Source organism: Elaeis guineensis, chromosome 6 (assembly GCF_000442705.2).
Source record: "Elaeis guineensis isolate ETL-2024a chromosome 6, EG11, whole genome shotgun sequence".
Lineage (NCBI taxonomy): Eukaryota > Viridiplantae > Streptophyta > Magnoliopsida > Arecales > Arecaceae > Elaeis > Elaeis guineensis.
In genome coordinates this window covers 32,292,918-32,319,383 of record NC_025998.2, presented here as the reverse complement: position 1 = coordinate 32,319,383, position 26,466 = coordinate 32,292,918, and the positions used below count along the sequence as shown (strand labels likewise).

The 26,466-nt window shown below is 36.5% G+C and overlaps 1 protein-coding gene across 3 annotated transcripts; it reads right to left on the bottom strand.

The window, feature by feature from the left end:
- Positions 1 to 839: 839 nt before the first annotated feature.
- LOC105046873 (tobamovirus multiplication protein 1) lies at positions 840 to 25,206 on the bottom strand. 3 transcript variants are annotated; one of them, XM_073259449.1, is made up of 12 exons: positions 25,108 to 25,206; positions 24,804 to 25,024; positions 23,210 to 23,300; positions 23,052 to 23,104; positions 16,576 to 16,668; positions 16,399 to 16,470; positions 14,135 to 14,207; positions 13,999 to 14,044; positions 13,831 to 13,909; positions 11,506 to 11,559; positions 1,346 to 1,423; positions 840 to 1,267 (listed from the first exon to the last, which is right to left on the bottom strand). In XM_073259449.1, the coding sequence occupies exons 2-12, from the start codon at positions 24,954 to 24,956 to the stop codon at positions 1,175 to 1,177; spliced, it is 885 nt and encodes a 294-aa protein (XP_073115550.1). In that variant the 5' UTR covers positions 24,957 to 25,024; positions 25,108 to 25,206; the 3' UTR covers positions 840 to 1,174. The 3 variants fall into 3 exon arrangements, 2 of the variants coding, with proteins under 2 accessions (XP_073115550.1, XP_073115551.1); XM_073259450.1 differs by having other exon boundaries at positions 13,846 to 13,909; positions 24,804 to 25,141; XR_002164950.3 differs by lacking the exon at positions 840 to 1,267 and adding an exon at positions 12,816 to 12,908 and having other exon boundaries at positions 1,357 to 1,423; positions 13,846 to 13,909; positions 24,804 to 25,148.
- Positions 25,207 to 26,466: the final 1,260 nt, after the last annotated feature.

The window sequence follows — 26,466 nt, the reverse complement described above, 5'->3', positions numbered from 1 at the left end:
TAAAGCCCACAACAATGTACAACTAACAACCTTGATTCTATGATTGATGGACAGATTTTTTTTTAATAAATAATCAAGGCCTGACCCAATGGCCTAGAAAATTTGACTTGACAAACCTATAGATTCCGACTAATTAACAGTCTCCAAGCTCAATCTCAAAATAAAAAAGATACGAAGGAGATCCAAAGATAAGTAAACTAAACTGAAAAAATCAAGAGAAAATTACTCTGCTCTCTGCCTCTCATTCTCTCTCTCATTTTACTGTTCTCAAATGAAAACAAATGCCACTGCGATGTATTCAAGCTTAAACAACCCCGCACCACCCAACACAAACTAAAAAGAAACCGTAAAGAGAAAGAAATGCAGAGTCCTTTGACGACCTTAATTATTTTCCTTACAAATTCTTTTCTAGCTTGGTAGGTACACTAAAGATGTTATTTTAGTACTTGGTGCAAGTTAAATTTAGGGAGCATACTTGATCTAGCTACGTGACTTAGGGGCCATTGTATAAAATTCTATTTTACTTTTTAAAAAATTAGAAAAAGAAACGTGACTGAAAACTATCTTTAATGACACAGTTTTTTCAATAACTGCTATAGGATTTTAATATTTATCTTAGAAAAAAAAATCTTATAATTTAAAAAAAAAGAGAACATAAACAAATAGTAGCGATAGTTATGTGCTTCTCCTGTCTCCATCTAATGAGATGGAGAGGCTCTCACCACTCCTCAATGCGGTAACTTTAAGGAAATGAAAATAAGAAAATGACAACGTTACCAAATAAGCCAAACCTTCTCTTAACCCAAAAAAAAAAACAAACCTTTTTACATGTATCACCAGAACTAACTTAACTAAAATTGAATTGTCATTTTCAGCAATATACTTGCTGACAACTACCACTCCATAATTAGATATATACGTCATCTATTAAAAATAACTCAAACCATTATATTCTAAAATTGTTTGCTATTTCCAACACTACATTTCCTAACTAATATTACTATTGAGGACTGGTTAGTACCTATCATAAAACAACACATCAAAGTTACAAAACAAAGTCATGGAAGAAAGCCTCGACACCAAATCTAGTCTGTCATCTAAGATGCCACCAATTCCAACCATGCCACGAACAGTTCAGTAGATCTAACATCCTTGTTGCAGATGTTCAATGACACTAGCGGATAGGGCGGTATTGCGCTGACACTCGTTTTGGAGGAAGTTTGCGGAGTATGTATAGAACAAGCGTCGATGGAACTATCTCAGTCAGCTGCTCAATACAGATTTTGATGTATTAGAACATCAGATGTAGCAGTTCTGTCAGCTAAAAGACTGCATACAAACTTACTGTGTAATAGATGAGGTCCAAAATGGGGTGATCCAAAACCTCAAGAGATGCATCAGGATAGAACGCAGATAACCCAACCTACAAATAGGAAATGGATATAAGCTAGAATAAGTTTGATTAATGCAGTGAATGGAAGCAAGAGTAGTCAACAAGTAGCTCAAAGAATGACCTGCATATGCTTAATTGTATAATACAGAATTATGACCAGGAATGAAGGATTATTCCTTCCTATTTAGACAAGATCTTGGATAGTTGCTACAAATACACATCAGAGATGCAAAGTTTACCTCAGTCTGAAAGTTACATGCATTACTATTACTCAACTTATGGCTAGTTTCACTTAGCACCCCTCGAATTTAATAGTTTTAAAGTAGTAGCTGAAGTTAAGTGGTTTAATGTAATCCCGCCATCCATCTTTATTTACCTGGGCTCACGAGATTTCATCATGTGATGATCATATAAGACTTTTAGGATTGAAATATCCTTGTTTTAGCAGTACTTTCTAATGATGCTATGGTCAAAGGTGGTGGGGTCAAAGCCGGTGCTGTGGTCTTTGATTTCCATGTGATGCATCACCATTCGGACAAAGTGGGAGATGGAGAGGATAGCAGCAACAGAAAGGGCCAAATGAGGATAAAAGCGGAGGCTGGGTGGTGGTGGCAAAGGCGAAGAAAAGAAGGTCGACAATGTGGGAGGGGAGGGAGGGGAATGAGACGATAAGGCGGAGATGATGGGAAGAAGAGAGGTGGGGCTCTGGATCAGGTTAGATAGAGAGGAGGGATGAGGATAGTGGCAAGGTCTAGAGAGAAAGAGGAGAAGGTGTTGGAAGACAAGGTGGAGTGGGTGGGGCTTAGAACCATAAGATGGAGAGGAGGGATGGAGAGGAGGGATAAGGATGATGATGGGGTTTAAAGAGCAGGAGGAGAATGTATTGGAAGAAGAGGTGGTAGGTGCTGATGGGGCTCAAGTAGGACAAGGTTAGAGAGGAGGGATAAGGATGGCAGCAGGATTTAGAGAGAAGGTGGTGAAGTGAGGAAAGATGGGAAAAGAAAAAAGACATTTTTTAGTAAATAATCCATTCTAATGAGAACAAAATTATCTTTTATGATAGTTTCTTGATAGCATTGGACGTCTTATGAGGCTTGGAACTATATTGAATCACTTAACTAACAATAGAGACCATTTTGAAACTTTTAAATTCGAGGGGTACTAAGTAAAACCAGACCCAAGTTGAGGAAGTGTTTAAATAATTTTTCCTTAAATTATATTGAATTGGCTGCACCGAATTGGGTCACAACTTCACCATTTATTAGCATCTTCATGTTACTTTACCAAGTAGTTTGCCTTTTTCGTACAGAATTGCACCACTAATTGGTGGTAGCTGCCAAGTTGCCATATTAGGCATCTATTTTTTTAATAGAAATTAGATAGCACAATTTTGGTTCACAAAAATAATGTATGGACATAGGCAATCTCTGCATAAGGTTAATACTTGGTTTCGCTTCCATTTTAGTTCCTTGGGTAGAGTTTCATTTTCAATGATTTTAGTAGCTCTGGTAGTTTTGCTTTAGAATTTTGGAGAAAATATTGACCATTAAACATTTTTTTTAAAAAAGTTTCAGTTAGTTTTGATCGGAACTGCTGAAACTGGCTGAAACTACCGAATCAACCAAAACTACTGAAAATGGGTGAAACTGACCGAAATAGACTGATGGTAACCAGAACAAACAGAAACTAACTGAAACTAGCCAAAATTGAGAGAGATTAACTGAAAGTTCTACAAATTAACTGAAATCAAAAGTCAGTTAGTTTCTGATTTGATTCAGCCAAAACCAATCCGTTATGCTGAAACTTAAATCTTGCTCTCCATCCCTCTATCTAATTTACTTCCAAGATGACTCATTATGTTCAATTTATATATCATCCACCCTGACTATTAAAAGAAATTCTTTTCTCATTTATGTAAGGGTCATTTCTATGAACTAAGATAGCATCCATCAAGGTTCAAGAATGTTTAATGATAGGCTCAAAAAGTGAGGCCAACCTTTTGAATTGTACCAAACCCTCGCTAAGGCTATAGTCAAGAAGTGCAGTTCTACGGTTTCATGCAGTTCTACAGCCAAGTGGTATGACTTCTTAAGATGTCCCCACCCCCCGCAACACCCACACACATGAAAACTTGATCTAACCAGCTACTTGCTTTAAATGAGCTAAATCGAGCTGCTTTAGAGTCCATATAGGCAACTATATTTAGGACTCATATTATCCTTAGCAAGACAATGAAACAGCTATGGTATCACTGCTTATGCAACAAATTTCTACACTAATAAACCACTAAAGCTGTCACATCAAAGGCGCTTGCTGGATAAGATACAACAAAGCTATTATAACGTGTATTGGAGATTGTGTGTCTAGAACACCTCTGCAAGCAAGTACTGAGCAATCAAAGATCGAGCTTCATGAGACTGTACTGGTGCTTTTGGCCAGATCATCACAAAATTTAGAACTGCCACAGACACAGTGCTCTTTCCTATGAATGGATCAAGTGCTCTTTCCTATGAAATGGATCAAAGAGTTTGCAGCTATAATCAAAAAGACTGTAACTAAATCCCTCTCAGACATGATCTTCCTCCAAAAAGCTCGAGACTAACTGAAACACTAATTCTTAGGAGCTTTATATTGTCCTATAACAATATTTTACTTGATATCAGAATTTGAGAGATATATAACCTATAGTTACGTACCAATTGTAAAACATTAAGGTAAATCAAGAAAAGGTTCACACAAGAGCCAGACATCCTTATGAGTACAGTCCTAGCACAATAGAAATAATGAGGCTTCGACTTAATATCAAGCAAGGATTCAAGTCCTAGTGGAACATCTTGTGGAACATTGGAACGGGGACCATCTCATGTATTGGGACAGCACCATCCCACCGTCATTCCAGCATTCTGATAAGGACATCTTGAGATATCTCCTATCCTAGGTATCAGGATGGGGCAGGACAGCAGCATATTCCATGTAAAAACCAGGACAGCTAAGTCCCATAGAATTTAAAATCTTGGTACCAAGCATATTGCCTTATTGGACAAGTATGGCATCTTCACACTCTAAAAAGGGTTCCTGAAGCCATATGAGGTTGACATCTTCTATAATTTAAGTCAAGGCCTTAATAACAGTATATGTTCCCCATGAAAAAATATCCACAGGCAGCTCTTCTAATATCAGAAAACTAAGCAAATGAAAAGAAGACAACATTTTGGGTAAGGTAGCAGCTTGGCTACCAGTTTCCTATTTTTTGGTTTTTTTAAAAATTGAAAATAGCTTTGGATTCTTTCTTTCCAAAAATCAAAAATCTAAAACCAAAATTTTAAATCCTGGGGTACAGGAGCATCCCACTTTCCCCAATGAATGGAACACCCCACATCCCATGCTATCTGCAGTGATTGTCTCAATCGAGAATCCTGGTACTTGCTTAAGATGCCCTTCTTTATATTTATATTTATATTTTTTAAATTTATCTTGCAAGTTTACTGTTCTATTTGCCTTTTAAACATATTTTAACTTCAAAGCTAATATATTTGTGATGAATTGGTCCTATTTAAAAATAATAGTATAATGCATTATGGCCTCCCAAGTTATTAGAGATCATTTCTTGATTTCCAAGCAACAGTCTCTTATAATTGATGCTACATGAGTTCTTGATAAAGAAAAATGATGCAATTTGAAGAAAAAATATTGCAACTATTACTACACTAAGCTCGATCGCTCATAAATGGAAATATAATTATGTGGATACTATCTAATAAATCATATTTTAATATTACACAAAATGAATTTATCGATTTAAGATAAGCATATCAAAGTTACAACTAATCCTATGTGGAATGGTTATGGTAAATATCTAGATCATGTTTATAATCAAGTCCTTTAATATGATGCCAATCCTAATATTGAGTCAATCCATTGCTCATATCGTGTTTGGTACTATCCGAAATAACCCTCTTGATAGTACATTGGCTAGGAGACTAGCCACTCTTGCTCAGAATAATGAGAGGCATACTATATTGTGATCCTAGAATGTATCCATATATGTGATCTTGGAATGTATCCATATAAAGGTGGATGCTGTGTAAAGAGTACTCCTCAACATATGACAACAGGGAGTATACATTTGAATCATATGTAAAAGGAGAAGGGTTATAATGTGCACTATAACTATCTAATGTGCTAATGGATCCTGCTTTGGTTGATGATGATGACGACATGACTTGCTCATATTCAATCTGCGAGCTTCCTACCTCTTCCATACCATAAACTTCAAGTATGCTCGAGGTCGATGTTTCTTGGTTATCCTTAGTTCCTATAAAGTATTCAGAATATTCGCGGTCTGTATGCACATCCTACAACAATTATCGCCTCCCTCCTATAAGCCAACAACTCATCCTGATATCTAGATCTAGCTCTATGGTCCTTGTCCTACCAACAACTCCTCATCATAACATGACTTGCTCAAATTCTAATTTGCTTCTCTGAGCTTCCTGTCCCTTCCATAACATAAACTTCAAGTATGCTCGATGTTGATGTTCCTTGGTTATCCTGAGTTCCTGAAAATGTTCCAGAATATCTATGGTCTGTGTGCACGTCCCATAACAATTATAGCATCCTTCCTATAAGCCAGCAACTCCTCATCCTAATATCTAGATCTAGATCTACCTTGACCATCATTGTCATCAGATCCATCATTACTCATACTATCACTATTGTCAATGCTATTATTGGGAGGTGATATAGGTAATCCAAGTTTTGAGGGTCGGGCATCTCACTACCATCATCCCGAACTATAAATCATCAATTGCCACTAATGGCTCGATTATCATCTTCTTTGATTTGGACTTTTGATGCTTCTCAACCACACCTCCTTGACACCCTTTCAAGCCTTGATTGGCCTTTATCTATTGGCATGCCCAACCTCTACTACTGCTCTTAATGCCCTTGCTATCTCTAAAGGACCGTGTATGATGTCTCTACGATCATATCATTGATCAAAATCCTCAAATCGACTATTACCTGATTCACCATCACCTCCTCCAACATCTTGTATTCTACTATGAATAAGGGATAAGTGAGAAATCATCCATTGGTCCACATCTCGTATCCTTGCCTGTTGGGCTATTATTCTGCATAGTCGAGAAGATCTCCTAACCTACTTAACACCAGTGGATCTGTGCCTCTTGATCTGCAACCCATCCTTGCATAAGGTCTACTGATCCTAGCCTATTGCTTGATTCATCATCACCTCCTCCAACATCTTGCATTCTACCATGAATAGGGGATAAGTGAGAAATCATCCACCGGTCCACATTTCGTATCCTTGCCTCTTGTGCTATTATTTTACATAGTCGAGAAGATCTCTTGGCCTACTCAACACCAGTGGATCCTGTGCTTCTTGATCTACAACCCATCTTTACATAGGGTCAATTGGTCATGGACAAAATATTTTTTGAATGGGGCATCTTGCTTAGGCTCTTTACCCTCATTCACACACTTCAGCCACATATTGTAGTGGATAAAAACCATATTCCTCAATCTCTATGAGGTTAACAATTTTTGAGCTTTGCGCAGATCTAGAAAAATGTACTCTGATTTGTTATTATCTTAGCATCTATGTATAGTTGAGGACTTGAGTGCTTACATATCTATGTATTATTTGAATGCAAGGGGGTGGTGGGGCCAGTTGGGCATATCTGCGCCAAATCTAAGAAAATTGCCATTCTACTCCTATCACAGACCACCTCATCTAGTAGATGCAATCGCAACCAAAGTACATTCCCTAATCGACATGGAACTCAAAAATCACTTGACGTCACAAAAATTAAGGGATCTAGTTTTTGTCCATTACAATACAAGACCGAAGCTCAAGTGTGTGAATAAGGAGAAAGAGCCTGAGCAAGATGATCCATTCGAGGACTTTTTCCAAGATAAGGATGACCCTAGATTTGGTTGGGCTGCAAATCAGGAAACATGAAACCCACCAATGCTAGATGAACTAGGAAATCCTCCCTAACAATGCAAAATAATGGTACAGAAGGTGGGGGTATGAGATGTGGATAGATAGGCGGCCTCTCACTTATCTCCCATTCAAAGTGGAACAGAAGATATTAGAGGATATGATGGTGGATCAGGTTGGAGGCAATTTAAGGATTCTGATCAATGATTTGATCACAAAATATTTGGTTTAGACATCACACATGGGCGTCCAGTGATAGCCATGGCACGAAAACTAATAGTGGAGGTAGAGCAAGTCAACAAGTGAAAGCCAATCAAGGCTCAAGAGGGAGCCAGAGAGATGTGGTCGAGGAGAGGCGTGGGCAATCTAAACAAAAGAGGAAGGCAACAATTGATCCAATGGAGATAATTGATGATGTACGGATTCGGGATGATGAGAGAGGGACATCCGAGCCCTTAGATCTTATCTCATGATAATATTAATGGAAACTACGATAGCAAGAGTGATGATGGATTTGATGATCATGGTGGTCGCAGTGGAGGTGGAGGTGGAGAACAAGAGATCAGTCCATTAACTAAAAGTAGAGTTCACCAATGTTATGCAGGATCAGGATCAAGGATTTTAGAACCGTCCCGAACCGGATGGTTGGGAGCATGTCGAACCTGACCGACGAAGAATCGGGACAGTTCCAACTTAGAAAGTGGCACACGCTAGTGCCGAGGGAGAAAGAAAGAGAAAGAGATGGAGAGAGAGAGGAGAAGAAGAGAGAGCAAACGTCGCTGGAGGCCGACAGTGGTCCATTGCGGCTGTCAGAGGGCCGTGGAAGTCTCCATAGTTCAATCATCACCCGATAAGGCTTTTAAATGAGCGAAAAAGAGAGGGGCCAGCGACGTATCGGAGAGAAATGCAGCTGGCAGAGGGGCCGTCGGAGCTTGCCGGGTGGTTGCCGGGGCCACTAGACGATGGAAACCACAAGGACGGAGCTACGACCGTGAATCGGAGCTACCGCCCCTGTTCCTTCATCGTTTTTTTTAAAAAGATGATGAATAGTGAAACCGATACTCGATTTGCCGATTTCACTATTTTTGACTTTTTTTTAAAAAAAATCAAAAATAATGAAGCCGACAATAGATTTGAACCCGTGAAGCCAGTAAATCAATTGCCGACTTCACGTTGTTTCTGATTTTTTTTTAAAAAACCCCGTGAAATAGGAGTGTCACCCTTGTTTCACGCCCGCAGCACCGCGCATGGACTGCGCCGTTCAACGACCAATCGGAGCTATCCGATGACCTCTCTGATGGCTTCCCGTCCCTCATTTTCTTTCTTCCCTCCCTCTCTCTATTTCTCTCTCTTCCTCTTTTTTCCTCCTCCCGATTTGCTTCCTTTCCCTATGTTGGTTCACACTAGTCCGATCCGGTATGGATCCATACCAATCCATATAGCCGGCTAATCGGCACAGGTTCCGATATCGAGTCCACGAACCTTGACCAGGACCATGGAGTTAGATCAAAATATCAGGGTGAGTTGCTAACTTATAAAAGGAGGGAGGCCAGAATTGTTGCAGACCATGGATAATTTAGATCATTTTCAGAAGAAGTTGAGGATAACCAAGAAATGTCGACGTTGAGCATACCTAGAGTTTTTGACATGGATGGAGCAAGAAGCCCAAAAAAGTAGGTTGGCTTTGAGCAAGTCAAGTTGTTATCATCATCCACCAGAGCAAGGGACATTGGCACATCAAATAATCAAAGTGCATATTATGGCCCTTCTCCCTTTATACATAATTTAGATGTATACTCCCACTTGTCATATCCTAAGGAGTACTCTCTTACATAGTTTCTACCTTTACATTGGTATGTTCGAGGGCCATAGTTTGGTACTGCCTCTTATTATCTTGAGTAAGGATGGTCAATCACGTGCCCAATATACTATGAAGAGTGTTATTTCACACAATACTAAGCACAATGAGTAACAGGGATAGGCTTAATATCAAGATTGGCATGATATTCAAGGACTTGATTATAAATAGGATAAGTTGTTTACCGTTTACAAGTGCCATAGACATTCTACATAGGATTAGTAGGAAGTTTGATATATTTATTTAAACTGATGAATCTATTAATCGTGAAATATGATTCATAGGACAATATTCATCTGATTATATTTTCATTTATAAATGACCAGGCTCAGTGTAGTAAAAATTGCAACATTCTTTTATCAAACTATATCATTTTTGCTTTATCAAGAACACATGTAGTATCAATTATAATAGATCGTTGCTTGGTAATCAAGAATCTCCAATAACCTGGATGGCCATAATGCACTATAGTATTATTTTTAGATAAGGTCAATTTATCATGAATATATTATTTTAAAGTTCAAATATATTTAAAAATAATAAAACAGTCAAATTTCAAGATAAATTTAAAAAATAAAAATATATATAAAAAAGGATGTAACAACAACTACCGGGATGCTTGATCGGGATGGTCACCAAGATAGGGCGAGATGCGAGTCATTCCATTTTATAGGGAAACCGGGACATCCCCATGGGATTTAAAACCTTGGTGGTGATGGCAATAGTGTTGGTGGTAAGCCGCGAAGGGAGTAACATAATAGGAAAAGAAGAGGAGAAAGGAAGGTGTAGGCAGTGATGATGGTTTGCAAGGAGAGGACAGGAAGGAGAAGAAGAGGAGGTGTAGGCGATAGTGGTGATTCTAGCGATGGTACTGGTGATCAGGTGCGAAGGAAGAGAAGGGAGGGAGGAGGAGGTGCAAGAAGTGATGGCCAGCGGTGATGTTGGGGGCAAGCTATGCTGGGAGGAAGGGAAGGAAAAGAAGAAAAGGAGGAAAATAGAGGAAAGAAGTAGAGCTGGACCAAACCCTTCCAAATTGGGTTAGTTGGGGAAGGGTGGGGGGAGACAAAAGGGAGGAGAAGAGGAAGAGATGGAAAAGAAGAAAAAGAGGATGGCAAGCTCGCTGGTGGAGGACAAGAGGATGAGAAGAAGAACAGGGTAAGGAGAGCTCACTAATCTTTGCAAGATTCCTATTTCAATACCCATTTTTAACTTGATCCTTGGTACATTTACCACAGATCTACATGCTATTTATTCTATGCTCTAATTCAAGACATTGCACAAGTGTCAAAAGTACAATTAGAAAATGGGTAATGAACACACCACCAGAAACTCTACAAAATCTCATAAGCATGCCATAATAATGGAATATGCATCTACCAAGTCAACCTTTTAGATCTAACCTGTATTGACCATGGATATCTACCCCATTTTATTGCCAATAAATTGGCACTCATCCAACTAACCATCCTTTCATAAAACCAAGTAACATACAAGAACATGATAGTTTTTGAGCATTTCTTGGTTAGTCATTCCAACTACAGCCTCATCTTCATATTTTATTCTAGCAAATAACATTGCAGTTGATTTCTTTCAATTGAATCACATTATTAACTCCTTGAATCCTGTTCTTGGTGTAACCCCATTAGACATCAAAATAATAATGCATGTTATTGATCCTGATTTTGATCTAGTCAGTTTTGGATAGAATTTTGCCATGGAAACATGTAACGCTTGATACTCGTGATAATATTCCTTTTGAGCAATGTTATTAATTATTATATGATGATACACAGATAAATGAGCTCTAATAAACACATTACCCTTTTATGAGTTCTAAGATACCTTTGATGGGAGCATCAATTTTTTAGAATTATCTATCATGAATACATACATACAATATATATAAGTATTTCGATATATAGCATACCTTGTGATTAATGATTTCATTCAAACAAGCAGGCTCAAACTTTACAACATAAAGTGCATGTCCTTTTCCTTCTTTCCCCCCTTTCAAGAGCATGTGAAAATAAGATCATAAAAACAAGAGATCTCCAGTGCAATGATTTTCAGTAAAACACAATAGTGCATTGCTTCTATGAATTATTATTTCTATTTTTATAAAAAAACAAAAGCTTTTCCAAAAGAGAATATACACCAACATGCAATATTATAATATCAATAACAGGCATGCGACATGTTGTTCTCATTCTATGGACGGTGACATTTTATAACTTATGCTAAACATCACTATAACTTTGAAACAGCAAAGTGCATAAAATACTTGAATACTACCACAGTGCATCTTATAAGGAAGCAGGTGAAGCATATTGCAGTAACCGATCCAACCTGCAGTGTGCTCCCAAATATGCAATTATCAACAAAGTATTCTAGGTAGCATAAAATTAGTTGGTAGTTACCTAAAATACTTTGTGAAACACTGAACAAGGAAATTATTATTTATTGATGCTCATGACAAATGATTCAAAAAGAAGAAAAGGGATCAGAAAGAACAAAACTGAAAGGGAGGGAAAAGGGAAATATCTGTATTCTATAGCTCTACAGGGAGTAATTAGAACTTAGAAGTTGCATCATTTCACTTAATCTAGCTGTCTGAATTCCAATAAGTAACACATTTGACTTTGACTAATTACTGAAAGAATAGTCTACAAGCCAGTCAAAGTAATACTAAAAGAATGTGGAAGACATAATATTTAATAATTGAGCATAATTATTGCTAATGGGAAGTCAAATCATTTTATTACTAAGGGAAACCAGTATGTTCTTGAAAAATAATTGTAAGCAGAAAAACAGTGTGAAACGAAAAGGAATTAATCGTGGCTTCATCATGTTTCTTTTGGAATAATATTGATGCTAGATGAAGGTCAATGTCCCTCATATTGATCATGCAATTTATGGTGTCAAAAAGTTATATCTTTTTCTAAATACATGATTTTTTTTTTTTTAATATGTGTCTGTGGAGTTTTCTAAAACAATAAATTTCAGAAACAAGAACCAAAAACAATAAAAACAAATTTTTTGGATGGTTATGGTACTGCTACGAGGCTGTGGAATTATATTTATGAAGAATTTTCCAAACGTGTTGAGTTCTATGAGAGTTCCATTAGATTCTAAGCATTTGTTTATCCACACTACACACACAACATGCTCTAAAATATAATTTTAATATTATGTTCAGAGGTGCAATATTATGGAAATCTTGGCTCCAACACCTGTTTCCATGGTTGACGCACACTCATGAAATCATGTGCTGCTACAGAAAAGGTCTACCTTGCAGACACTCAACATTACAATCAAAACTTATACAAGATTCTATGAGGGAAACAAGGAATGAACAGGTATTACTTTGTCCAAAGGAAAGCAATGTTCTTAAATTGCCTAAATAAAATAAAATGTACCCTGCACCATGCGACATAGCAGAAATTCTTATAAGGCCCTGGTTTTTTTTTTTCACACATAAAATTTATCAGTATAATAGAGAGATTGGCAATACACAGATTATAGATAATATATAAAAATAAAAGAATCCTTTTACCTCTGCAAATGAAGAAAAAAAAAGACTAATTGCTTAGTCAAGTGATTACATCTGCAAATTATGGCTACAAGTATTTTATATACTTGTTTCCTTTTAGTATGTTTGCATGCACAAGTTGATAACCCATATCCTTCACAATGATCTGAAACATGAAAAATCCAAAGACAATTTCTCTGAGAATTATTATATATGATGATTAAATAATTTATTTTCCAATAATAGATTAAGAAGTTTCATCCACCAACCGTTGAGAACTATCCCAGGCAATTGAATTTTGATCTAAATGTCCTTTAGGATTCATATAACTGAGTAAAAGGTGAGAAGCATCAATTTGCATGATCCACCATGAGTGCTGACACACGATACAACTAAGTTGCTCATGTCTAGAAAATTAGAGCTCATATGTGTTTGTATATTCAGAGAGAGAGAGAGAGAGAGAGAGAGAGAGAGAGAGAGGGAGATGAACTCGGATCCTATAGATAGGATTAAGCCCTAATGGGCTAACTAAACACAGAACCCACAACAATGATAATGATCTACAAAATGTCTTGCAAGGCTCATATATATGCATTAAGTGACACAAAATAGGTGGCATCAGTAGGGCTAGAATAAAATTTATGACAGGGCATACTACATATCATAAAGATGTACAAACTGAAGTTTAACAGTGTTGGCTGATTCTAAAGAATCAATCGAATCAATATACTCATCTTGTATTTATTTGATGCATAGGATGCAGCCACCAAAACATCTGATTTTTTTTTTTTTGGTTTTGTTGACAATTTGAAAACTGGGCACAGTGGATCTTCAATTCAGATAATCCATTCATTTGCCCTGAAAAGATTTGGGCTGCAATCCCTCTGGTAGCATTCTCTCCCTCTTTCTATGTTTATATATGCATGTGCACATGTACTTGTATGTGTGCATCTAGAGAGAGGGATGAACAGATAGAAATATAGATATAGATACCACGTGAAGAAACATGATTAATATCTGGTTCATCCTTTTATCCGGCATTTAGATGTCTCTATAAAGTCTTCAACTAACTTCACTCATGAGCTTACAAGAGAAGATCCCACCTCATGAAGCTTCTTTCTTCTCCCTTTTGATTCAATAGGGAAACGCCTCAGCAAGAAAAATAGCCTATGAACAGATTCAGATATGATCGTGAAAAATGACTACAGAGGACAAAATATCTAGGCAAAACAAGAAACTGACATGAACAAATTTACCTTCCCCCATATAACAAGAATCCAAGAGCAGCTATGAATGATACCACTGAAATTACAAAACATATAACCATAAAAAGAAGCATATCAAGATGGTTAATATTCAACCAAGTCAATTGAGAGAGAGATCATAATTTACCTACTATGAAGATCTTTCCAATTAACTCCACAACACTATTGTCGTTTACCCAGAGGTATGTCCATATACCAACCTGACCCAAAGTTATTTCAATTAAAGTGCAAAAACCACTCCATAACTTAGACCAACAAATTACTCGTGACCAAGAGAGTATTATCAATCTGCTAAAGTGGTCATTAAAAAGCACTTATTTGCCAGGAAGTAGCTACCATCAGGCCTTCAGGTTGCATATAAGAGTTAAAGGAAACACTTAATGATTAAAAATGTTCTGTTTCAACAAATGCATTTTAGATTATCAACCTAAATAGTATCATACTAACATGTAACCAAAAGCAAGTACCAGAATAGTTCCCAACAACGTAAGACATTTTAGATGAAAGTTTAAAATATTTCTAGGAGCCAAACCTTCAGCTTACATACCATGATTATGTCATAGTTTACCTACATAGTTATGTAATCCCTTCCCATCAAACTAGTCTAACAAAAGCAGCTGCAAATGAAGCTTCTGTCAGAAAAGAAAAGTTGATAAGGGATCCTAGGGGGACCCATGAAGCATATCGTAGCTTCATGCCAAACAACCTGCCAATTTATTTGAACAGTAGGCAACCTAAATGTAAATTCTTATTTCAGTGAAAAACTTATTAAAATAAGAAACTTGGCACAATGCTGCTTCATTACTTTCTTCAGCAGGGGGGTGGGGGGGGCGCTGTGCATCAGGCCATACTGCCACCATTTATAACTACTGTTGGCTCAATAGAAGTTCTTCAATAGCTTTACAACACCATCTATCTAGTATCTATTTTGCGACACATGGAACACCCCTACACCTACCTACGTTTTTTACTTTCCAGCCTCATGACAGAAATTTACTTCTTTATTATAAACCTCTTACCAGCTATCCCAGTTAAGATCTTCATGGATATTTTTTTTTGCAGATCCACTCACAAAATTATCTCTGCATTTTTTATGCTTCTGCTCAAACTTCTGTTACTACCATAAGGTAATATAAGGATCCTTAACTATTTTACTACAACAAAGTTTGTTTTATAAACTCCCCCCCAAAAAATATATTTGAATTGTCATTATTAGAATACCTTGAGAATTGCTGTCAAAAATCTTGCCACATACAACATGCATTTTGTGATCCAGCCACATGGGTTATAAAGCACTACAGATTGCATGGTATGAAATTAAATTATTTGTAGCAATGACAAGGGAAAACTGGCTTTCGAAAGCTACTAGACTTGCTCATGCAAGTTGCATAGAAAATTTTTATATGTCCCTTTATATTTTTTTCTTGAAAATAGAAAGATTATTTAATGTTACAGAAAGCCAAAGTGTAGAATTATTTAATTTATTTCGTTAAACTGTATTTTTTAATGAAAATCAAGAAAATTAACAACTGATAACATGAAGTAAACGAAATAGATAAATCTACATATTCGCAATAGAAATTATGATTTGATTTAATTTATAATTTAGGAAATGATTTCATATTCAGAAGAATATATGCGAATTGATATCTTCCTCACAACCAGATGTTTTCTTTTCTATAAAAACATGCTTATTGTGTGAGACATAAAATAACTCTAAGAAGCAGCACCAGCCTGCAGTCCTATCAATTACCTGGTCCGTCTCCCTTTTCAATTTCACCTCAACAGATGTTGCTGACTTCCTTAAAAGACAAAGTCAACACACCTATAAATTATTTCACTTTGGTCCTATATCATATAGAACCGATACTACGATGGAATTGCTGCAAAGAAAATCATAAAAAAAGGATTATGTAAATTATGTAAAATTCATTGTTGTGAGTCACTAATTGAGGCTTTAGTATTCCAGTGGCCAGAATGGCATGCACGCATGCTCTGCAATACTGGAATGCATGCCATTCCCTACAAAAGCAAAAACAAAAAGGGATCTAGAAAGCTCTTTTTAAGTAGAAGATTAATGTCTGCCATGCTGACCCTTGCTGGCTGCCCATATTGTCATGGCATAAACCCGCATTGGAAAGCATGGTCCACATTCTACTGAAAAAAAAAAAGAACTGGGAAGTTATCTTTCTTTATATCATTCAGAATTTGGAATTTTTAAAATGACTATGGATATAAGCAGATTTATCATCCAAAGATATGTATCACCTTTTGTTCATCTTGTAATACTGTATATTACAGATTTATAAATCCCTTAGGAGAAGACCAGCAGTTGTTGCTATGAAAAATTTCATGCGCAGCGAGAAGATATTTATTTGACAATAAACACACCTGAATAATGTAAATCCCACTATTGATAGAGATGTAAACAGTCCTTAGCTTGTCTGTCGAAAGACTCCTGGCCTAACAATCAAAAGAAAAGCAAGAGTGATATAAAATAGCTAGTTAGATATTATAAGAGGAAACACATATCCATGCATATAAGCAAGAACTACCCATCAAACTTGCCTGGTGATATATCTCTGCCCAGAATAGAACAAGCAGCGTGTATGTAGAGAAAAATAATAACCCAGGAAGGTCTAATAGTGCTAAAGTAAATACCTGGTACAAAAAATTATTAATTATTGCAATAAATCATCCAAGCTTTTGCACCACAAATAAAATCCATAAAACAATTCCTATCATGAAGAGATACCAATTAATTATCCCAGGTTTTGTAGAATAAAATCCATGAAAGAATCCTTATCATGAAGAGACACCAATTAAAAAATGGATAAACAAAGAAACTGAACAGTGACTTCATTAGAATGTCCTGTTAGAAACCATAAAATTTATTGTATTTGAAGTAAATATTAGTTGCAGATCAACAAAAGAGTAACTACATCAGTTCCTGGACACGGCTAAGCCAGAATTACTTTCACATTGTATGTAAGAGAACAGTCTCTGTCCATGCAACTAATAATTTTTCACATTTATATCCTAACACAGGAAACCATGTATCACAAAGTTATTTCTCTGAATTCATTCTGCACTGATTAACAAAAACGAAATAGCAATGTTGCAGCACTTGACTGAGCCAACTGAACCATCATGCAGATTCATAATAGGTTAGTTTCAACTCATGCCATTAATGATATCTTTTTGCAGAACTTGACTTGGAAAGAAAATGTCGCGCAAATATCTTAAAGTTCTAATCTTTCTTCATTGCAAATATTTGGTACCTCCAGTCCTATGAGGAGCAACAATCTGCAGATTTGAAAAATAGGTAGAGATTTCCTAAAACTGTCTCTCATTACTTCCTAATAGATTAGCTTAGGTATCCTGTCATCTTGTCAGAACTCATGATGGCCAGTATCTTACATGATCAAATCATCCTTACATTCCTTAATTTAGATATTTCTTTCTAGTTATACATTAACCTCAAGATCATCATCTTTCCATTCTGTGATATGAGCATGGTACAACTACGATGCCAATAAATTAGGGTCCAAGTTGAAAGTTCAAAAGATGCCAGGGAAGGGGGCAGGGGGGTTGGATTGATGTAGTGGTAGACAGGTAGTAGTATGTTTTGACAGTGGAAAGCTAAGATGGAAGTTATGACGAGATTTGAATGACCTAAATTTTGGAGGATTTTGCAAACAGATGGCTACCAAAGATGAAACTGGGATTCATAAAGCAAAGAAAGAATAGATGAGATGAGGCTATAAAGCTCATGAGCATGGCAAGGTGGATGAAAATATAGAAAGATTTAAAAAGCAAGTGGAGTATGGTAAAGAAGATAAGACACTTTGACACTAAGATTTAGTAAGAAACTTCAGTGAGTCAAATTTACAAGGGGAAAAATAAGAGCATTAGGTTGAATATTTAGAAGAATGCAAATCACAGTTGTTAATATGAGAAAATGTTATTGAATGGATGATCACTGAAAAAGTCATTAGAACAATGGATGAGAAGAAGAAAAGATTTTTTGAGTTTTCTTTAAAGACATCTATGTTCCAGAAAATAAGGTTTTGTCTTTTTTTTTTTTCTAATTGCTAAGAGCCTGGAGGTGGGCAGTGGCAACCACAGAAACAAATTGGAGAAAATTTTTGATGTTGGAAAGTTAATGGTAGTTTGAAGTTGAGTGGACATCTGATGTCAAATCAAGATGAAAAGCTAATTTGTTTTATTTAGAGTTTCTTCCTCAGAATATATAGGCATTGTTTATTAATAAACATAAGTGTACTAAACAGAATTCTATTTTATTATGCTTGCTACTTCAAAGTAGGGATTCAACAATTTTAAAATATATCTATATATAAAAGGTTCATTGCCATTTGCTTACATATTTTTCACTTCAAAATTGTAGGAAATATCTTACTACTACCATAAAGGAGTTATTAAATTTTGACATCATGAAGCATTTACCATTAGTTTGCAATAAAATTGAGAGGCTAGTGTCGTGATATTGCAGTAATGAAACATATCCACTATCAGGCACAAAGGTACAAATGCATGCATTTATCTTAGGTGACATTTGTTCAAAATATGTGACAATTATGAAGTAAATGAGTATCAGTGTATAAAAATTAAACAGATTATATACCACCTACACCTATGTGTATTAGTACTGCATCAGCCCTCTTGAATTCACCATGATCATATATTAGAAGGTTTTTTGATGAGAAATTGGATAATGAATTGATAAGATTCTTTTGAATTAGCCAGACTGTTGGGAAATGTGTCCCAAAAAGCCAATCGTCAAGCTGTTGACGGTTGAGCAACCAAGTATTGTAATTGATTTGTTAATAAATAAAATATATTTGGCATCTTTATCATAAGCTTTCATCTTCTAATGAACTCCGTTGTTACGATGAAGTCCTTAGGACTATTTAAGTTCGATAAAGAGAGGATTTATCGATTAGTCTTTAAAATTGTTCACGACCAAATGATAAGCTGTTAATAAGGACGACAGCTTCTATCGAGCATAGGTCGCTGTAGGCCATATGGGTTGGTTGTCCTCTTAACCAAGGAGTGTGGAGACACTGGTATGGCATACAGGTGAGATGTAAGGGTACATCATCATTGAACGTGACCAACTCCAGAGCATTCTGCTGTCGAGAATGTCTCTGATGGGATATAGGTATAAGTGTCCCTTAGACCTGAGATCATCTCAGTGACTTGCAAGCAACTCACTGTGCTTTGGTACTGGACTAACTGAATTTTTAATTCAGGGACGGAAGGCTTCTGGGCACAGTCAAGTACTTGCAAAGTCAGAGTGTGATCGAGATGGGATTGACCACTCCAAGAGTTGGAGAAGAATGAGTCGCTGTATTTCAATTTAGCAAAACCTTGGCCAGGGTAATCCATCAGATGGATTTGATATTTTGAAATACAATGTGGACAACCTGATCAGAGTTGACAGTTAAACTTTGGGGTGTCCTATAATCATTTTGGTCAAGAGGATGAATTATATGAAAACTATATCCGCATGGGTTCTAAGGATGTTGTTCTACACATTCGACCTATCCGGTCGTCGGGTACCATTGCTAGATGGTCACTTCGATTGGTATAGGAATTTGTTCCTATGCTACCGGCTTAGGTTCGGACCTATGAGGTCACACACATTAGAGTTCATGATCCGATCGGATGGTTGATCAACGATTAAGAATCGTTCTAGGGTTACATGATCAATACGATTGACATTTAACCCAGTACAAGTGTTGCAGGAGGATCGATTAGCAATTTGATTGCTAATTGGCTTAATTTGATTAAGCCAATGGGCTGAGATTAAGTCTAATTAAATATGATTTAATTAGATTTGGTTTGAGCTCGATTGGATCAAGTCCAATTGGTTTATTGGATAAGCCAAGTGCAAGAAAAAACTAGTCCTAGTTCAACTAGGACTTGGGTCAATCTAATTTCTAATTTGATTAGAAAATTAAATCATATTTAAATCTAATTTAATCTGATTAAATTAGGTTCTTAATTGGGTTAAGACCTATTTTAATTGGGTTGATCTAATATTAATTTGATTTGGTTTGGGAAACCAAATTAGAACAAGTCATAAGACAGAATCCTAGTAAGACTAGGATTCCACCTTGCGCCACATAAACCTTCTCCACGCCCTCTCTCTTATTCAACGCCAATCTCCACTTATTTTGTGCGACAAAAGCCCTCTCCCAGATCTCTCCCACGTTCACAAAAGGTCTCCTCTCTTCTTTCTTACATGGAAGGTGGTTTGGATCAAATCTAAAAGGAATAAGTTTGGATTTCGAATTCTATGAGATAGAGTTTTAGAAATCCAAAACTCTTTCAATTTTGCACCGAATTTATCCAAATTTTTTTTTGGAATTTTCGTGGCTTTTAGGGTATACATTGTGCACCCTTTTCTGGTGATCCATGCACGAAAATATGAAGGAGGTGCTCAAGAGTTGGGCGTCCCTTAACTTGCCATGTTTGGATAAGCCTTGACTAGGTGTTTGACCTAGACAAGGACTCTATCATATCTCTCTATATAAGACGAGTTTCTTCGTGAAATTTTAGGGGAAGTCAGAGATTTGAGAGACCTTTGTGCCATCCAAAAATCAGAGAGAAATACCTTTGGGTCGTGGAGATATAAAAGACGCAAGTTTGGGTGTCTAAAGAGAAAAACGTGAAGAAGAAGAGGGTCTTCTTCTAGGGTTTTTGTTTTCATATCTTTCCTCCCTCCATCTTGAGTTTTCTGAGAGCGTCTCAGATCTGAAACTCCTCCTTCTACTTTCCATCTTTGGAAGAGTCCAAATCAAGAAGAAGGAGGCACCTGATCAACCATCAAAGAAGGATCAGCGCAGTACTAGCATACTGTGCTGATTTCCTGAAGCAGGACTTCTGATCGAGATTCGTGGGCTCGTGTGGACGACTCCTAGAGGCCGGACGCGTGTGCGGCTTGCAACATCATCCTTAAGCCCGGATCAGCGAGGTTAGAGCATCTAACTTGCAAGGTAATAGATCTGATCTATTGTTTAATACATACATTAGATGTGGTATAGAAATATGTTGATATGATCAACATGTAGTTCATGCTATATTTATATATTTTAATTTCTGATTTAATGCTATGTAATAATCATGTAATAGGATCTTAGATCTAGGGATTCTCTGGTTTTAGAAAATAAATTTTAATTTATTTTAGTCTTCCGCTGTATGATCTTGAAAAAGTTTCAAGATCTAACCCTGAAATCCTAGATCTGGTTCCTACACAGACAACATAACCCTCAAACTTACAGTGCCTTATGGATCCCTAAGGAACTCTCCATTAAACCTTCAGATATAACTCCATTGAGGTAACAATAATGGATATATCAGATAGAAGCACAATTTATCAAGTTGAAGCATTAACTAGGATGGTTGTTAGCGGCACTGCTGTTTTTCCTAACTATATTGGGATTGTGGTTGGTTGCCTGGTTCAACTAGACTAGCCTTTCTACTTAAAAAAAGGATTGAGTCCTAGATTTTTGATAGTTTATTTATTTTGTTAAACTATAGCCAGCCTCAACATCCAAAAGTGTGTCCTTGTAAACGTCATGTTGAAGAGAAAGGTATCCTTTAGTTGTAGGCAGTTGTCTTGGGCCTTGAATGGAGAGGAAAGAGAGCTGATGTGTCTGAGAAGACAATGGAAGCCACGTGTAGTAGCTCTTTATTTGAGTTTTTCTAATAAAACATATTTTATTTCTCTCTCCAAATTTATTATTCACAAGTTTTATTCTTCTTGCATATTGATGAAATTCTAGTGATTATTCGCGGTGATCCTGGGTTGGCTGATCATTTTCCAAAGTGATCATGCCATTCTACATACTATCAGATAGTGTGTAGATTTTCTACATGGTATCAAAATGAGGTCAAGCAATGTGTAGGTTCTACTGGATTTATTTAGAGCACAATTTTTAGAGTAGCAACTTGATTGTTGGAGGTTTTGATGGTTATTGTTTGACATGATAGTAGAGCTTCTATAATTCATTATGCAAGTGCAAACATGTGAATTCTACTATGATTCCATATTTGAATGGTGATAACTGACTTCACCAAAATCAACATGGTTGTTTTTGCTACTATTTATCCACTCCATAGATTAAACACCCACTATCCAGTTTGGAAGTCTATGGTCACATCATACTCAATAGGACAAGATTTGTCATATATCTTCAAAGAGTTAGAAATGATGCAAATAGATATTTCTGACAATGAGATTGCAAGAAGAAGGTGGATTTTGAAATCTAAGAAGGTGATATGGATTCTCAAATCTACAATGAGTAGAGAGGGTTATCTTCATATCTAAGATGCTGAAGAAAACATAGAATATTCTTGTGTAAACCACTCGATCTAGCAAGGGGAGACATCAAAGTATTCTCAAACAAAATTTGCCTGAATGGTGTTTTCTGATTCCAAACTTCCGAAATATCCTAATGAAGTGCAAGACTAGTTCAAAGATGAATATTTGAAGCACTAGGAGCCTGATCAATTATAGGCTGGATCAAGTTTAGAAAAAATTTCTCAACATGACAAGTTTGATCAGCTCAAGATGCCATAGAATCCAGAAGATAATCTGGATGGAAGCCTAATCATGTAGATATTATATCAAATTGGGAAGAGATTGTGATTGAAGAGCCCATTAGTTTTGAAGCTACTCAGGAAGAGTCAAAAGATGCTGTCCATGATGCACCACCAGTCACAACCTTAGCACCCTTCATATAAATTGATACAATAGCACCCTTCCTTGATTAGGATTTAGAGACATCTAGCCTATGCATCAAGCAATCAAAAATGGGCACTGTATCATATTATTTAAACTAACCATCAATATATGAATATATAGACACACACGCATGCACATATATTTCAACTTCTACTGTAGTAAATTTGGCTCCTTTTGTGAGTAAAGATATTCCTTGTCTTCAACCAAACTTCATGAAATGATTACCGGTAAATTGTCAGCAGTGAGACAAACTTGGAGGCCACATACTTACTTTAGGTTTGAAAAGAAAAACTTGTGAGTGAAATCCAAACACAACCGCACGTGCTGAAACAGAAACCACAATTAGTAACTGCATTGGAAAGGAAAAAAAAGGAGGGAGAGGAAGGGGGCACATAGGAAGAGAAAGAGGGATCAAGAAGCCAAAATCACCTCCATTTACGATGACATTCATAAAATGGAAAACCTTCTGAGTTGTCCAACCAAATTCAGGCACTCGCAGCTGTATTCGGATAAGTTGTATCTACAAAGCAGTAAAGAGGTCATAAATCCAATATTCCACCCAAAACAAATTCAGCAAAAAAAAAAAAGCAAGCTTTTCCATAGCATTAAGAGAATATGCATCCAAAACAAATAAGTAATTGAACTAAACACTCAAATGGACAAAATAAAATCAGACTAAGACAAACATAAAGGTATCAGAACTTGTAAATGCATAATAATATAAAATATCCCACAACAACAGAAGTATTTTTAGGACCTGCAATTTATCAAATCTTGAGTCTTTGATTTGCTTCTTAATTCATTTCATATTCGAAAGAAACTTGGCCCCCAAAACTCTTTAGATTAAGAGAAAGATTATATTTGTTATATTTTAGATATTGTTTCATGTAATAGAGAAACAAGAGTTTGCACAGATATTTCGCATTCTTTGTGATGTTAAACTTGCCTACAGCTCTACAATGTACAGAAGCTTCATATAAACTGAATTGTATTAATGAGACAAGGCAACCACCGCTGTATCATCCTCTTTAACACTCTTGGTATCCACATTATTAAATATGAATAAATCTTTTAAATTTTCTTCAAGCAACCAAGGTCCATCATTTCAGATTTCATTGACTTCATCATTTCCACAATATGCAGGTAGGTCATAGGGAATACCAACTACAGAGGTGATGATTTATACAACCCCAAGCAGATTTTCACATCTATTTCTCAAGCTGCTAATCTCTCCTAGATAGCTTCCTCTACTAGCACAACCACCAACTATAATAAAAAAAATGCAGACCAAACTATTTCATCCCACTTTTTCTCTAAAATGTTAAACTAATCAATCAAATGGCCGGTTTCACTCCTCTCTTTATCAGTAGACACTACGGCATGTGTTAAGTAGGCTCACAAAATGAGAGGACAGACAGATATATTGAGAATATTAAACATGATTTGGGATTGATGCTGGGACTCCATCTTTTCAGTTGAAAGAGCCAGGAACCTTGAATACAAAGACCAAAACACAGTTTTTACCTTAAATAAGAAGGATTCAATCCTTGAGCGCAGTTGCAGCAATTGAGGACTGGGTGATTGGATGTTGATTTAGATGGTATAGGCATATCCAATGAAGATAAAAGAAAATTTCAGTAAGTCTTTTCATCAATCATACACTAATAGACGACTATGACAGTCGAAACTTGAAAGACATAGTCGTTGTACAAAAACATACACACAAAATAATCAGACCGTTGAGTGGATTCAACAGAACTTCCTTCTCTCCCCAACAAAACAAAGCAGTTCGACAATATGTATATCAGCATCACAGATCACTAATTTGTCATGTTAACAGTGAATTAACAGTGGGTTAACCCCTCATAACTAAGAAGATGGGAGATAAAAGGCAAGCTCTTTCCAATCCCTTAAATTTCTGATCAAGAAACAGACCAAGCCACAATGACAGCAAAGAATCGCATCACAACGCATAAATAGATAGATAGATAGAGAGAGAGAGATAGATAGAGAGATATTAGACCAGCGCGACGGCGGAGACGAGGGCATAGGCGGCGCAGAGAAAGTAGAACACCCCATCCTGCCACTGCGGCGACTCATTGATCTCCATCCACCAATCGGAAAACGCTCCAAGCGCCAATCCGGACACTTCCGAGGCTTCTAGGGAGCTCCTCATCTCTTTCTTCTCGTCCCCAAACCTCGGCAGCGAGAGATCAAGAGGCGAGAAGAAGAGGAAGAGAGAAGCTTCTCAAAGAAACCAAAAAGATGATACAGAAACAGAGGGAAGAGAAACAAATAGAGAGATGGGAAAACCTGGATCAACTCACCGGTCGCTCTCTTCCTCTCGCGCTCTCTTTCCGTCCCGCGTCTATTAAAGCTAGAAGCTTGGCGTGTGATGATGTATTTGAGAGCGACATTTCCCTGGATTCCGAGTGATGGGAACTTTTCTGAGTAGTTCTGATTAGTGACATATTGGAGATGGCAAAGACAATAATGTACCCAGCGTTAATGACTTTTACGATACTGCCACTAATTTAAGTAATTTTTAGAGATGAAAGTGGAATAAATATTTTCGGGATCTATTTTCATATTCAGATCTATCCAGATATCCATAAAAATTTAAGCATCCAACTAATATTTATATAGATATCTATATCTATCAAAAAAAAATATATGAATATAAATACACAACCAACTGATTTATATCTGGATATCTAATTTTATTTATGGTCATATTCAGTTTTTATATTGCTTATAAATTTTTAAAAAAATATATAATCATATTAATATATTATTAATTAATTTATCATTAATTTAATAATATTTTTTATTTTATAATTATAAAATTTAATTATCTAATTTATATTTATTTAAATCCATATTTTAGTAATTTATTTATATTTATTTTAAAATAAATATAATTATACATTTTTACATCTAACTAATATCAATATTTATATTTATATTTATCAAATAAAATAAAAATAAATATGGATATACTGATATTTGATCTGTATCTCATCTAATTTTAGTCCAAATAATTTTGGGATGAGATGGAAAGTTAATTTTTTATCTGTTTTAGACCTGCTTGATATTTTTTGAAAGCATTGTTTTTCTGGTGAAATTTGAAAGGGTTGTTTTCGTCATTTACAAAACTCCGAGTCGACCGTTGGTGTTTGGAAGCATTCATGGCGTGCCAAATCTCCTGGACTTGAGATTAATGCCCTGAGAATTGTTAATATTTACGATGATACCAGGGAGATAATTTGACGAAATGTAGGTCGTGAAAAGACTTCTTTGTTCTCATACTCATTAATGCGTTGCGATTAGGGGCTTGTTAATCCGTTTGGGAACGGATCCGGTCACTGGTGACGAATTACCTCCTCTTTTAGCTGGAGCGTAGATTGGAGCAAGTACGCCGGTCGATTACAACTCGCAAGTCGCGCACTGCACGAGTCGGAAGGTGATCGGATCGCATCGCACCGCTACCTTGGTTCCGCTGTGGTCTTCCCTCCAGGTACCTAAAAGGTCCTCTACCTTCAGGACGTAGGTAGAGATACACGTGAGATTTGGGCCTGCGGTGATTAAAGAGTAGAGATCATACACCGAACTATCTTGATCCAACGACTCATATCTCTCTCGTTATCCTTTGAGCTCCCGTTATATGGAGAAGGGTGTGACTGCAT

Bases quoted from the DNA above. Each gene is read 5' to 3' on its own strand.
- LOC105046873 (XM_073259449.1), bottom strand. From the start codon at position 24,956: ATGAGGAGCTCCCTAGAAGCCTCGGAAGTGTCCGGATTGGCGCTTGGA. The intron at 14,208-16,398 runs GTGTGTTTATTG...ACTTTGGGTCAG, and splicing joins GTGGGATTTACATTATTCAG to GTTGGTATATGGACATACCT. The intron at 11,560-13,830 runs GTAAGCTCATGA...AGCACACTGCAG, and splicing joins ATGAGGTGGGATCTTCTCTT to GTTGGATCGGTTACTGCAAT.